The 14,736-nt window shown below is 36.5% G+C and overlaps 1 protein-coding gene across 11 annotated transcripts in view; it reads left to right on the top strand.

The window, feature by feature from the left end:
• The window catches only part of RIC1 (RIC1 partner of RAB6A GEF complex), a 146,050-nt gene that overhangs the window by 61,883 nt on the left and 69,431 nt on the right, over window positions 1-14,736 (top strand). For all 11 annotated transcript variants that reach the window (XM_086415199.1, XM_086415198.1, XM_086415203.1 and 8 more), the window contains one exon: window positions 1,269-1,348. In XM_086415199.1, the coding sequence (XP_086271325.1) occupies window positions 1,269-1,348 (80 nt within the window). The remainder of the gene's footprint in view (window positions 1-1,268; window positions 1,349-14,736) is intronic.

Raw genomic sequence — 14,736 nt, 5'->3', positions numbered from 1 at the left:
GCATTCCTTTATATGAAAAACAGAAAACCTGTACTGGAAAGAAATTTGAAACCTTGAATAATTTTAAAAAATTTTTATTTTTTTTTTTATTTCTATTTTTGGTAAAGCTGTCCTGCCACTAAAATGCCAGGAATTCACTATGAATATAAAGTAGTTTGAGTAAAACATTGCCATTTGATTCTGTTATGTCTGAAAGTACTTGTTTAGAAAAAGCTATAGTTTTTTTTAATATATTTATATAAATGTAAAATGGTTGGTTGAGCTTCACAAGTAGATATCTGCCATGATCACATGACACTTTGTTTTAGTACAATTTATAATTTTTTAATTGAAGTGTAGTTGATTTGCAATGCTGTGTTAATTGCTCTGCAGCATAGTGATTCAGTTATACATACATATACACACACATGGTCTTTTTAATATTCTTTTCCATTATAGTTTATCACAAGACATTGAATATTGAATGTAGATCCCTGTGCAGTAGGACCTTGTTATTTGTCCATTCCTTATATAACAATTTGTATCTGCCTCATCCTAAACTCCCAGTCTGTCCATCCCCAACCGTGGAAACCATGTCTGTTTTCTGTGTCTGTTAGTCTGTTTCTGTCCTGTAAATAAGTTTCATTTGTGTCATATTTTAGGTTCCATATATAAGTGATACTGTATTTTTCTTTCTGACCTACTTAATACAGTTTGAAGCATTTTGTTAACTTAGAAAAATTAGTTGATGTTCAAACTTTTGAAATTGAAGGTTCTCTATTTTTCTTTTTTCTCAAGAGTATATTTTGTAGTAAATCAGGCTAATTTATTGATTTTGAAATGTATAAAGTATGTTGAATTTCATCATACTATTACCATTTGGTGATGTCATTGCTTTAAAAACTCAGAAAAATTTTACCATATTATTCCAGAGTTCAGAACAGTCTGTATATTTTGCAAAATAACCATCTATTACCTGAATAATAGTTATTTTAGAATACTAATGTCTACAGCATATTATAAATTATTAATTTCAATTACCTATGGAATATTTTGAAACCTATTAATTTCTTTCATGAGTTACTTTATGAACAAGATAGATTATACTGAAACAAAGTGATTCATTTTCTTGCATAATTTAGCTGTAGGTCTTCAAAAGAGTATTCTTAAGAGTAAAATATTTTCAAAGAAAGAAATACTTTGAAATAAATACTTTAAATAAAATTAAAATTAAGGTTACAATCATAGCTTTACCCTTTAATTCATGGTAATTAAAATTTATCTTTCAGACGGCAAATGGCTACATCTTGTTTTTTCACATAACATCTACAAGAGGGGACAAGTACCTTTATGAACCAGTGTATCCCAAGTAAGTTCATTATCTTTTATTTTTTAAATATTTGTGTACTTTGTATTCACAAAATGTTGCAGTTTAGGGTTGTCTGAAGTGCTGGGCCAGCATTTCCAAAAACACTGTTTCAGAAATTACTAGGTCTTCAAACTGCTGTCACTTGAATAAAAAAATTCTATAGTAAGTCTGGAAATGTTGGATTAATATATTCCATAATGTTTTATGGGAAAACCCAAATGAACTTTTTGGCCAACCCAATACTATCTCCCTTATTGGACATTCAGAATTACTGTTAATATACTCTAGTTTTAGCATTCTTTAGTCTCTATTGGGGATGTATGAGCTAACAGATTATGAAGAGAAGAGGTAAAATGTCAGTAAGCTATAGGTACTTTGTTCTGTATGTTTTAGTATATGCATAGACTAAGTACGTGCCCCGAAAGAATTGAGGGAACTTGAACTTTTGATCTTTAATCTATGTTGTTCAGTATGTTTTATATTGTTTTTGTTGTTGTTTGCCTTTTGAAATAAGAACATTTTATCAAAAGAACTTTAGAAATAAAATAACATAATTTTCATGTATGATACCTTTTTAAAAAAACAAGCCATTAAAACTGGATGAAAATATAAATGAATTATTTATCATATTTCTAGACGGTGGAAGATATTGGTTATATAAGAAGTGAAAGAGAAAATAGATTTCATTATATGTAAGTTTAAATTTCTGAAAATTAACAGTGGTAAAACTGACAAACATTAAAAGTAGCACTGGGGGAAAGTTATGCAGTCGATAGGACCAAGGCTTACTATTTTTTATATGAAGGAGTCATATAAATTGCTAAAAAGCACAAAGATTTCAAAAATAAATAGGTAAGAGCAATCTTATAAGAGGAAATGTAATCCATTTTAATTCTCAATTTAGACACAGTCCTGTAAATAAAAAGCAATAAACAGGGTCACCTTATAGGTGATGATGATGATGATTATTCTCTTCTAGATGGGCAGGGGAGGTAAATGACATCTCTGGAAACAGTGAAAGATACAGTTTACTTCATTTTACCAACATGATTTACATATATTTCCAGTGTTTTGAAATAGTATTTTGAGATTCATTTTTTGTTTTCCAGAGGTTTTTAAAAGTTTCTTACCTTGTAATACTAAGTAGTATCCCAACAATGCATGAATTTTGCTGTTTAACTGCATATGTTAAGCTAGAGAAGTAAAGAGCATTATTATTATTATTTTTTGACTTGGATGATCTTCATTGTATTGAAGATTTTTTAGTATGTGAGCCTCAATAAAGTATGTATTGCCTTAGAGCAGCATGAATAGTAATGAAAGGGGATATAGCCTTTGATATCAGATAGACTTGGAATTAAATGTCAGTTCTGCTGTTTTTCAGCTGTATGACTTCTATCAAGTTAATCCCTCTAAAACCTCAGTTTCCTCATCTGTAGAATGAAATAGCAGTTGTAATTATTTTAAGGATTAAATGAGATCATGCATATTAAATGTTTAGATAAGCACCTAATAGATGGAAAAAGTAATATGGACAACTGCTATTATTTGTACGCTTTTCCTGTGTTGGTTGCTCAGTCGTGTCTGACTCTTTGTGATCCCATAGACTGTAGCCTGGCAGGCTCCTCTGTCCATGGGATTTCGCAGGCAAGAATACTGTATGTTGTACATTTTTTGCTTTTGAGTTGATAGTATACTTTTTTTAGAGTCTAACTTCTAGTAACTGCTTTAGAAAACGAAATAAAATCTCTTATATAGGAACAGTTTTGCAGAGCAAATTAGTCAGTCTGTTATATATTAGGCTGGCCAAAATATGTGACATAAAGCCCAAACAAACTTTTTGGCCAATCCAATATTTGTGTGCTAGACTACTTTCTAGTTGGATTTTTTAGTCTAGTAAGTTTCTTAGTTTTTCTAGTAGAACCTGTTTATAAAATGGGAATAAAAATATTTTCTTCTTCAGCTCTTTGCAGGATTGTATGGCTTAGGTTTTTAAAATTTGATTTGAGGAGAGTTAAAAAAAAATAGTTTTTATAGGATGTAAGATAAGCTCAGGGAGGTATTGCACAACATAGGGAATACAGCCAATATTTTGTAATAACTATAAATGGAAAGTAACCTTTAAAAATTGTATAAAATTTTTAAATGAAAAAATTTAGTTTTAATGAGTGTATTATTATCATCTGTGCCATTGTAAACACTTATGCAGTTCAAGACACTGTTTTAAGCACTTTTCAAACTCATTTAATCCCTGTCGCAACCTGATGAGGTAGTTACGGACAGTTACTTGCAGCAGAGAGGCCAAGTAACCCATCGAGAGTCACACACTAGTAAATGACACACTCAGGATCAGACCTAAATGTTGTAACTTCAGAATCTGTGTATTTAATCACCAGTACTACACTGCCTCAACCCTCTTTCCATCTAGTCTTCTGTTACTCTTGGATTTATTTGGTGAGTCAGGAATTTAATAAAAAAAAAAAATGAATGAAAGATCTGGAGTGGTTTATAGTAGTCTTAAAGATTAGAGGCAGTATAGTTGAGGCCAGTAGTCAGTCATCTTCTCAATTAGAAATACTATTGTCTCTTGCTTCTCTTTTCTGAATCTTAGGAGTTTATCATATGAGTTTTTCTAGAGTATCTCAGCATCGTCAAATTATGTGACAGCATCTTAACTCTCAGACTGCCTATCTTTTCTCATATACTCCATCTTTGTTGTTGTTTAGTCACTAAGTCATGTCTCACTCTTTTATGACCCTGTGGACTACAACCTCCCAGATTCCTCTGTCCGTGGGATTTCCCAGGCAAGAATACAGGAGTGGGTTGCTATCTCCTTCTCCAGGGAACTTCCTGACCCAGGGATCGAACTATGTCTCATGCATTGCAGGCAGATTCTTTACCACGGAACTACCAGGGGATCCATGCTCTATCTTAGAACAGGTTGTTGTTCAGTCTCTCAGTCATGTTTGACTCTCTGACCCTATGGACTGCAGCATGCCAGGCTTCCCAGAGTTTGCCAAAACTCATGTCCATTGAGTTGGTGATGCTATCCAGCCATCTCATCCTCTGTTGTCCCCTTCTCCTTCTGCCTTCAGTCTTTCCCGGCATCAGGGTCTTTTCTAATGAATCGGCTCTTCACATCAGGTAGCCAAAGAATTGGAGCTTCAGCTTCAGTCCTTCCAGTGAATATTCAGGATTCATTTCCTTTAGGATTGACTGGTTTGATCTCCATGCAGAGATCACGGATTTAGAGGGCATGGGCTTAGAGAGCATTGTGCTAAGTGAAATAAACCAGACAGAGAAAGAAAAAGAAAGACAGATACTGTATATCACTTCTATGTGGAATCTTAAAAATATAACAAACTAATGAACATAACAAAAAAGAAATAGACTCACAGATACAGAGAACAAACGACTGGTTACCTGTGAGGAGAGGGGCAATATAGGCATGAGAGAGTAGCAGATAGAAACCATTGAGTGTAAGATAGACTACAAGGATATATTGAACAGCACAGGAAATTTATCCAATATTTTGTGACAACTGTAAAGGGAGTGTTATCTTTAAAAAAAATTACATTAAATGCACAAATAGAGACATATAAACAGTAATAAGTGAAATTGTGAACCTAGTCTGCTTTTTCAGATTCCAGTCTCGTTTTACTCTCCAATTAGCTTTATATTTCAGTAAATAAATACCTAGGAGTTGAATTGCTGGGGCATATCACATGTCTAGTGATTTAAGATTGGAGAATGGACATTGTATTACGTATTGAGTGTCTGATTTTTATTCTTTTGCTTTAAAGAATGTTGAGGTTTGTCTTGGAGAGCAGTTAAGTTGGAGATTTTCTTGATCCTTTTGGAGCTTATTTATGTATTTTTAGGGTGGATTCAACCTTTAGGCTATATTAGCACTTCTGAGCTCTATTCTAACGTCCTGGGTCTTTAAACAGGTCTCTTTGATCTGGTCAGAGCTAGGATTTCCCCAAGCCCTCTATGAGCTATACAGTTTGAAACTCTGGAAGTTTTTCTTTGGCTGACCTTGTGGAGTTTCCCTATATACAGTCGTAGCTTAGTATTTAGCAACATTTAAGGGGAACCTATATTGGTTTCCAGAGCTCTTTTTCTGTATCTCCTGCCTCTCTTGTACTCTGTTCCACAAATAGCTGCTTCTGCTTCCCTAAACTTTAATCTTCTTCTGCTCAACTTAACAAGACTGCTGTATTATGCTTGTGTTCTCCTAACTTACATGGTAATCTCAAAAGTGACTTCTACCAGGAAGCTTTGTTTGCCTCCCTTCACTCAGGAGTACAGTCCTGTGCTGCCTGTTATGCAGTGTCTGAAAACTGTTTCTTATATTTTGTCCTTTTTTTTGTTTGTTTTCAATTGTATCTGGAGGGCTAATTTGGCACCAGTTTTCTGTTACTCTAGTAATAAAGTGACTAACCATCTATGTACCTGTCCGTCAACTTGAACAGTTTCTGGTCTTTTTTCGTTGGGTATGTTTTAGCACATTTAAGATATCATCATTTTATTTCATCCCAAAATGTTTTCATTATTGACATTCTGGCAAACAATTAGATTGACTCAGAATGATGCTATATGAGGTATGGAGTTTGAGGAAAGAAAACATCCTGAGCCTTACCAGAACTCTGGTTGGAGAATCAAAGCCTTTTAGTCCAGAATTCACTTAGGACTGCCAGAACTTGCTGGATCAAGTCTAACACATTCCAGACATTTTAAAACTTGATAATCTGAGTTGTAAGAGAATAGATCTTAAAAGTTCTCATCACAAGGGAAAAAAAATGTAATTATTTTAAAATATATATGTAAATATATATACATGTATATATGTATATGTATGTATATGTATATATACATTTTCATTTTCATTATCATCTTCAAACACTTATTGTGTGCTATGGTATCATTTGTAAGACATTAGCTGTCCTGATGATGAAAGGTATAAGATGCTAAGGAAGAAATAAGTATATATATTTACATATATATATGTATATATATTATATATATATACATATATATTTTAAAATATATATGTAAATCATTTTGTTGTGCACCTTAAACTCATACAGGGTTCTATGTCAGTTACACCTCAGTAAACTGGGGAAAAAGAAAAGATGTAAAAATCTGAAGTTAGATTCATTTTCATTATCATCATCAAGCACTTATTGTGTGCTATGGTATCATTTGTAAGACATTAGCTGTCCTGATGATGAAAGGTATAAGATGCTAAGGAAGAAATAAGTATTTAACAGCAGTATAAAAATGAGAAATGCCCAGTGAACATCCCTGAAAGTGGTAATATTAATAGCATTTCAGGCAAAGATGCTTGAATTGTCAGGGAAAGTTTTGTAGATAGGGACATTTGAGCTATACTTAGAAGGAAAGATAGGCCTTGGGTAAGTTACGTTGCTAGGAAAACACTGTAGTTTTGAAATTCCTGTCCCATGTCCCTGTGTTACTGTGCCCTCCATACCCCTCCTTGCCCCTCTACCACAAGATTTATCAGGTCATCTGCCATGTTGTTTTCTTTGAAGTGAAGTAAAGTGAAGTCGCTTAGTCATGTCCAATTTTTTGTGATCCCATTGACTGTAGCCTACCATGCTTCTCTGTCCATGGGATTTTCCAGGCAAGAGTACTGGAGTGGGTTGCCATTTCCTTCTCCAGAAGATCTTCCCAACTGGTTGAACCTGAGTCTCCCTCATTGTTTACCACCTGAGCCACCTCGTTGTTTTCTTTAGCTGGCATTTAAAGTATTTGAGATTTCTTGCACGAGTAGACTTTGTTGAAATAAATGCCTGTTGAGTTTAATTGTGTGTGTGCACGTGTGTGTGTGCACGCGCATGTGCTCAGCTTGTCTGACTCTTTGCAACCCCATGGGTCTGTAGCCCGCCAGGCTTCTGTGTCCATGGAATTTCTCAAGCAAGAATACTGGAATGGGTTGCCATTTCTTTCTCTAGGGAATCTGCCAGACGCTTGTCTCTCATATTGGCAGGTGGAATTTTTACCACTGTGCCACCGGGGAAGCCCTTACTTAATTGTATAGTGAAACTTTGCTTTTAATTCATGAAAAATACATCAGTAAAACAAAACTCTAAAAATGGCTTAATTTCATTTTTCATTCTTATGATATTGGACTTAGTATTATTACTTCTAATAAATACATAGCAGTTTAGAGATCTGGAGAAGAGAATAGAATTTGAAATTGGAGACACCTGGGTTTCAATCTGTGTCCTACTTTTTGCAGGCATTGACTTGGAAAAGCTGCTTGTTCGGTTATTTTCTATGCTTTTATGCATCTGTAAGATAAGAATAGTGAGTTAGTAGGTCTTTAGTAAGTTGCAGTTGTTATTGTCTGGGTTGCCTTTTGAATTATTAAACATAATCTACTTCCACTGGACATTTGACAATGTGTGTGTTCGGAAAAGAAGAAAATTCAAGTTCACTGGGAGATGGTGATGACAGGGAGGCCTGGCGTGCTGCGATTCATGGAGTCGCAAAGAGTCGGACACGACTGAGTGACTGAACTGAACTGAAATATATGAATTCTCTTATAATCCATTTATTTCTCTGTGGTCAGTAGTAATGCCCCTTCTTTCATTTCTAATTTTAGTAAGTTGAATCTTTTTTCCTTAGGTTTTTCAGTTTTATTGATGTTTTCAGAGAACTACCTGTGCTTTATTTGATTTTCTCTATTATTTTCCAGTTCTCTGGGGTTTTTTTGTTGTTGTTGTTCATATCCATTCCAGTCTTCATTATATCCTTCCTTCTGCTAGTTTTGTTGTTGTTCAGTCGGTAAGTCACATCCAACTCTTTTAAGTTTGCTCCTTCTGTTGTTCCTTTTAGGAGATGTGAAGTTAGGTTATAGATTTGAGATTTTTCTTCTCTTTTAAGTGTAAGCATCTTGGCTGTATATTTTCCTCTGATGACTGCATTTACTGCCCTCTATGACGTTGTGTTTTCATTTTCATTAGTCTCAAAGGATTTTTAATTTTCCTTTTGGTCTTTAACCTGTTGGCGGTCTCTGAGACTTGTTTAATTTCTACATTTTTGGATATTTCATAATTTCCCTTCTGTTATTGCTATGTAGTTTCATTCCATGGTGATCAGATATTGATTTCAGTCTTTTTAAATGTATTGAGGCATTTTGGTGACCTAATGTGTTCTATTCATGTATGTTTGTGAAAGAGTGTATATTCTGCTGTTACCTGGTAGTCTGGTATGTGTCTTAGTTCTGAGTGGTTTATAATGTTCAGATTCTCTATTTCCTTACTAATCTTCCGTCTAATTGTACTGTGCATTATTGAAAGTGGGGTATTGAAATGTCCATTTGTTACTTTTGAATTATTTCTCCCTTCCGTTGCTTCAGTATTTGCTTCATAAGTTTTCAGACTCTTGTTATTAAAAGTTTTATCTGTTTATAATAGTTATATCTTCTTGCTGGATTGACTCTTTCATCAATATGCAATGTCCTTTATCTCTTGTAACAATTTTTTGTTTGAAGTATTTTGTCAGATATTACTACAACCACCTAGCTTTGTCTTATTTGCTATTTGCATGAAATATTTTTTCATCCTTTTATATTCAACTTACTTCTTTTGCTCTAAAATGAGTTTCTTATAGAAAACGTAGAGGTGGGATCATATATTTTTTTATTTTTTATTTTATTTTTATTTTTTATTTATTTATTTTTATATTCAGTCAATGTGTCTTTTAATTGGAGAGTTTAATCTGTTTACAAATAAGGTAATTGATGATAAAGGAATTCTGCTATTTTGCTATTTGTTTTCCATGTGTCATATCTTTTTTGATCCTCAGTTTCTCCATACTGTCTTCTTTTGTGTTTAATTTTGATTCCTCTTTCATTTCCTTCTCTCTGTATATTTTTAGTTTTTCTCAGTGGTTACCTTGGGAATTACTTAGCATCTTACATTTAAACAACCTAGATTGAATTAATAACAACTTGATTTCAATACTAAAGCTATATTCCTGTACAAATTCATCCCTCTCATTTTTTCTTATTGTCACACATTACATCATTATGCATCGTGAGCCCATAATGTAGATCTAGAATTATCTTTTCATTCATTGTTGTTGTTCCTTTCTCAGTTGTGTCCAGCTCTTTGCTACCCCATGGATGGCGGCATGCCAGGCTTCCCTGTCCTTCACTGTCTACCTGAGTATGTTCAGTCTCAAGTCCATTGAGTCTGTGATACCATCTAACCATCTCATCCTCCACTGCCCCCTTCTCCTTTTGCCCTCTATCTTTCCTAGCATTTGGGTCTTTTCCAGTGAGGTGGCTCTTCACATCAGATGGGCAAAATATTGGAGCTTCAGTATCAGTTCTTCCAGTGAATAATCAGGATTGATTTCCTTTAGGATTGGGAAGGAAAATCCTAACCCTAAACCCTAACCCTGGTTTGGTCTCCTTGAAGTCCAAGGGACTCTGTCTCGTGCCACAGTTTGAAAGCAGCAGTTCTTCCTTTGATGCTCAGCTCAGCCTTCTCTATGGTCCAGCTCTCACATCTGTACATGACTACTGGAAAAGCCATAGCTTTGACTGTACGGACCTTTGTAGGCAAAGTGATATCTCTGCCTTTTAATATGCTGTCTAGTTTGGTCATAACTTTTCTCCCAAGGAGTAAGCGTCTTTTAATTTCATGGCTGTAGTCAGTGATTCTGGAGCCCAAGAAACTAAAGTCTGTCACTGTTTCCATTTTTTTCCCCATCTAGCTGCCATGAAGTGATGGGACCAGATGCCATGATCTTCATTTTTTGAATGTTGAGTTTTGAGCCAGTTTTTTCACTCTCCTCTTTCACTTTCATTAAGAGACTCTTTAGTTCCTCTTCGGTTTCTGCCATTAGGGTGGTGTCATCTGCATATCTGAAGTTACTGATATTTCTCCCAGTAATCTTGATTCCAGCTTGAGCTTCATCCAAGCAGGCATTTTGCATGATGTACTCTGCGTAGAAATTAAATAAGCAAGGTGACAGTATGCAGCTTTGACATACTCCTTTCCCAATTTTGAACCTCCGATTCTGACTGTTGCTTCTTGACCTGCATACAGGTTTCTCAGGAGACAGGCAAGGTGGTCTGGTATTTCCATCTCTTTGAGAATGTTCCACAGTTTGTTGTGATCCACACAGTCAAAGGCTTTAGCGTAGTCAATGAAGCAGAAGTAGATGTTTTTCTGGAATTCCCTTGCTTTTTTTATGACCCATCAGATATTGGCAATTTGATCTCTGGTTCCTCTGCCTTTTCTGAATCCAGCTTGAACATCTGGAGGTTCTCGGTACACATACTGTTGAAGCCTGGCTTGTAGGATTTTGCGCATTACCTTGCTAGCGTGTGAAATGAGTGCAATTGTACAGTAGTTTGAACTTTCTTTGGCATTGCCCTTTTTTGGAATTGGGATGAAAACTGACCTTTTCCAGTTCTATGGCCACTGCTGAGTTTTCCAAATTTGTTGGCATATTGAGTGCAGCACTTTAGCAGCAGCATCTTTTAGGATTTGAGATAGCTCAGCTGGAATTCCATCACACCCAGTAGCTTTGTTTGTAGTAATGCTTCCTAAGGTCCACTTGACTTCACACTCCAGGATGTCTGGCTGTAGGTGAGTGATCACACCATCATGGTTATCTGGATCATTAGGACCTTTTTTTGTACAGTTCTTCTGTGTATTCTTGCTGCCTGTTCTTAATATCTTCTATTTCTGTTAGGTGTATACCATTTCTATTCTTTATTGTGCCCATCTTTGCATGAAATGTTCTCTTGGTATCTCTGATTTTCTTGAAGAGATCCTAGTCTTTCCTATTCTATTGTTGTCCTCTGTTTCTATGCATTGTTCATTTAAGAAGACTTTCTTATCTCTCTTTGCTATTCTTTGGAATTCTGCATTCAGATGGGTATGTCTTTTTTGTCTCATTTGCCTTTCGTTTCTCCTCTTTTCTCAGCTATTTGTAAGCCCTCCTCAGACAACCATTTGCCTTGTTGCATTTCTTTTTCCTGGGGATGGTCTTGATCACTGACTGCCTCCTGTACAGTGTTACGAATCTCCATCCATAGTTCTTCAGGCACTCCATCTATCAGATCTAATGCCTTGAATCTATTTGCCACTTCTACTGTATAATCAATCGTAAGGGATTTGGTTTAGGTTATACCTGAATGGCCTAGTGGTTTTCCCTACTTTCTTCAATTTAAGTCTGAATTTGTCAATAAGGTGTTCATGAATGAGCATGCAGGCTTAGTTCCTCTGCAGCATGTGGGATCTTAGTTCCCCAGCCAGCAGTTGAGCTCACACCCCCTGCACTGCACAATGGATTCTTTACCGCTGGACCACTAGGGAAGTCCTGAGGATCCCTTGCATATGACAAGTCACTTCCCTTGTTGCTTTCAAGATTCTGTCTTTCAGTAGTTTACAGATTATGTATCTTGGTGTGAATCTTTTTAAATTTATCCTTCTTGGGAGTTTGCTATGTTCCTTGGATAGTAGATTTCATGTCTTCATCATATCTGGAACATTTTTATCCATTATTTCCTCAGTTATTCTTCCTTTGTCCTTTCTCTTGCCTTTCCTTTGGTACTCCCATTATATGTGTGATGGTATGCATGGTGGCGCCCCATGGTCTCTTAAGCTACATTCATTTTTCTTCATTCTTTCTTTCTGCTCTTCAGACTGCATACTGAATAAAATCACCTATGAATGATAATCACAAGCTACTGTTGGGTTTTACTGGACCACAGTCTAATAACTCTTATAGTTATTTGACATAGTATATAGATGACCCTTGAACAACATGGGTTTGAACTGTACAGGTTCACTTATGAGTGGATTGTTTTCAATAAAGATATAGTACAACATGACACATGGTTAGTGGAATCTGTGAATGCAGAACCACAGATAAAGAGGACTAACTGTGGGACTTAAGTATCAGTAGATTTTGATATGCATGGTGGGTCCTGAAATCGGTCCTCTCCAGACACCAAGGGACAGCTGTATTATATGTCATAAGCTAAGCTTATGACAGCTAAGTCCCTGAGATAGAGGATTAAAGCAGAGCATCATTTGCTAAGTGTTGGCTCTTAAATACTCTGCCCAGAAGTAACACAAATCACTTCCCCTTGTGTTTTGTAGGCCAAAACAAGTCACATGGCCGTACCTCATTTTAAGTGGTCAGTCAGTCAGTTCAGTCGCTCAGTTGTGTCTGACTCTTTGCGAGCCCATGAATCACAGCACACCAGGCCTCCCTGTCCATCACCAACTCCCGGAGTTCACCCAGACTCACGTTCATCGAGTCAGTGAGGCCATCCGGCCATCTCATCCTCTGTCGTCCCCTTCTCCTCCTGCCCCCAATCCCTCCCAGCATCAGAGTCTTTTCCAATGAGTCAACTCTTCGCATGAGGTGGCCAAAGTACTGGAGTTTCAGCTTTAGCATCATTCCCTCTAAAGAAATCCCAGGGCTGATCTCCTTCAGAATGGACTGGTTGGATCTCCTTGCAGTCTAAGGGACTCTCAAGAGTCTTCTCCAACACCACAGTTCAAAAGCATTAATTCTTCGGCGCTCAGCCTTCTTCATAGTCCAACTCTCACATCCATACATGACCACAGGAAAAACCATAGCCTCGACTAGACGGAACTTTGTTGGCAAAGTAATGTCTCTGCTTTTGAATATGCTATCTAGGTTGGTCATAACTTTCCTTCTTCCTTCCTTACTTACTCCTTCCAAGGAGTAAGCATCTTTTAATTTCATGGCTGCAGTCACCATCTGTAGTGATTTTGGAGCCCAGAAAAATAAAGTCTGACACTGTTTCCACTGTTTCCCCATCTATTTGCCATGAAGTGATGGGCCCGGATGCCATGATCTTCGCTTTCTGAATGTTGAGCTTTAAGCCAACTTTTTCACTCTCCTCTTTCACTTTCATCAAGAGGCTTTTGAGTTCCTCTTCACTTTTTGCCATAAGGGTGGTGTCATCTGCATATCTGAGGTTATTGATATTTCTCCCGGCAGTCTTGATTCCAGCTCATATTTCTTCGAGTCCAGCGTTTCTCATGATGTACTCTGCATATAAATTAAATAAGCAGGGTGACAATATACAGCCTTGACGTACTCCTTTTCCTATTTGGAACCAGTCTGTTGTTCCATGTCTAGTTCTAACTGTTGCTTCCTGACCTGCATACAAATTTCTCCAGAGGTAGATCAGGTGGTCTGGTATTCCCATCTCTTTCAGAATTTCCCACAATTTATTGTGATCCACACAGTCAAAGGCTTTGGCATAGTCAATAAAGCAGAAATAGATGTTTTTCTGGAACTCTCTTGCTTTTTCCATGATCCAGTGGATGTTGGCAGTTTGATCTTTGGTTCCTCTGCCTTTTCTAAAAGCAGCTTGAACATCAGTAAGTTCACAGTTCACATATTGCTGAAGCCTGGCTTGGAGAATTTTGAGCATTACTTTACTAGTGTGTGAGATGAGTACAATTGTGTTGTAGTTTGAGCATTCTTTGGCATTGCCTTTCCTTGGGATTGGAATGAAAACTGACCTTTTCCAGTCCTGTGGCCACTGCTGAGTTTTCCAAGTTTGCTGGCATATTGAGTGCAGCACTTTAACAGCATCATCTTAAGTGATCAGGAAAGCACAATTTTATGTGCCCAAGAATGAGAAATACATTATTTTTCAGTAGCTTAAATGACAACCAGGTATGCATACAGTGTGGTTGTGTCTGTCTCTAAGAAGCCTCTGTTACTGAGTGAGAGTTATAATTCTCAGTATGCTTTTATTATCTCCTTTCAGAAAAGGTTATGATAAAGTTGTCTGCCAGCAGATGACTTTGCGTACTCTTGCTAATAGTCTCCTAAGTAATCTACAGACTGTTCCTCCCCACTCTATCCCTAATCCCTTCTTTGGCATTCATTGTAATATTTCTTTGTGTACACAAAGGTTATTATTAACCTCTTTAATTCTACTAGTTTTCAGTTTCTTACCACCTGGAATTGAAACCACTGGCTCACATGTCAACTCTTGCGCTTACTAGTTGTGTGACTGTAAACAGAATTCTTAATAATAAACTGAAGCTTCAATTTCTTTTCTGGAAAAATAGAGATGATAATGCCTGATTCAAAGGATGGTAGTCAGTCGATTGAGATAATGTTTGCAGAATTTATTGTGTACTCATATTTAGTGAATGCTCAATTTACTGCTTTTTTTTCCTTCTGGCATTCAGTGCTCTTCATAGTTAGACTTTAATTTACCCTTCCCGCCTCATCTTTCATGGATGAGTGAAAGTTGCTCAGTCATGTCTGATCATTTATGCCCTCCAGACTCCTCTGTCCATGGAATTCTCCAGGCAAGAATACTGGAGTGGGTAGCCATT

Source organism: Bos grunniens, chromosome 8 (genome assembly GCF_055505025.1).
Source record: "Bos grunniens cultivar Pamir isolate PY7600 chromosome 8, Bosgru_T2T1.0, whole genome shotgun sequence".
Classification (NCBI taxonomy): Eukaryota; Metazoa; Chordata; class Mammalia; order Artiodactyla; family Bovidae; genus Bos; species Bos grunniens.
The sequence above is the reverse complement of the archived record's forward strand: the minus strand, read 5'-3'. Positions and strand labels throughout refer to the sequence as shown.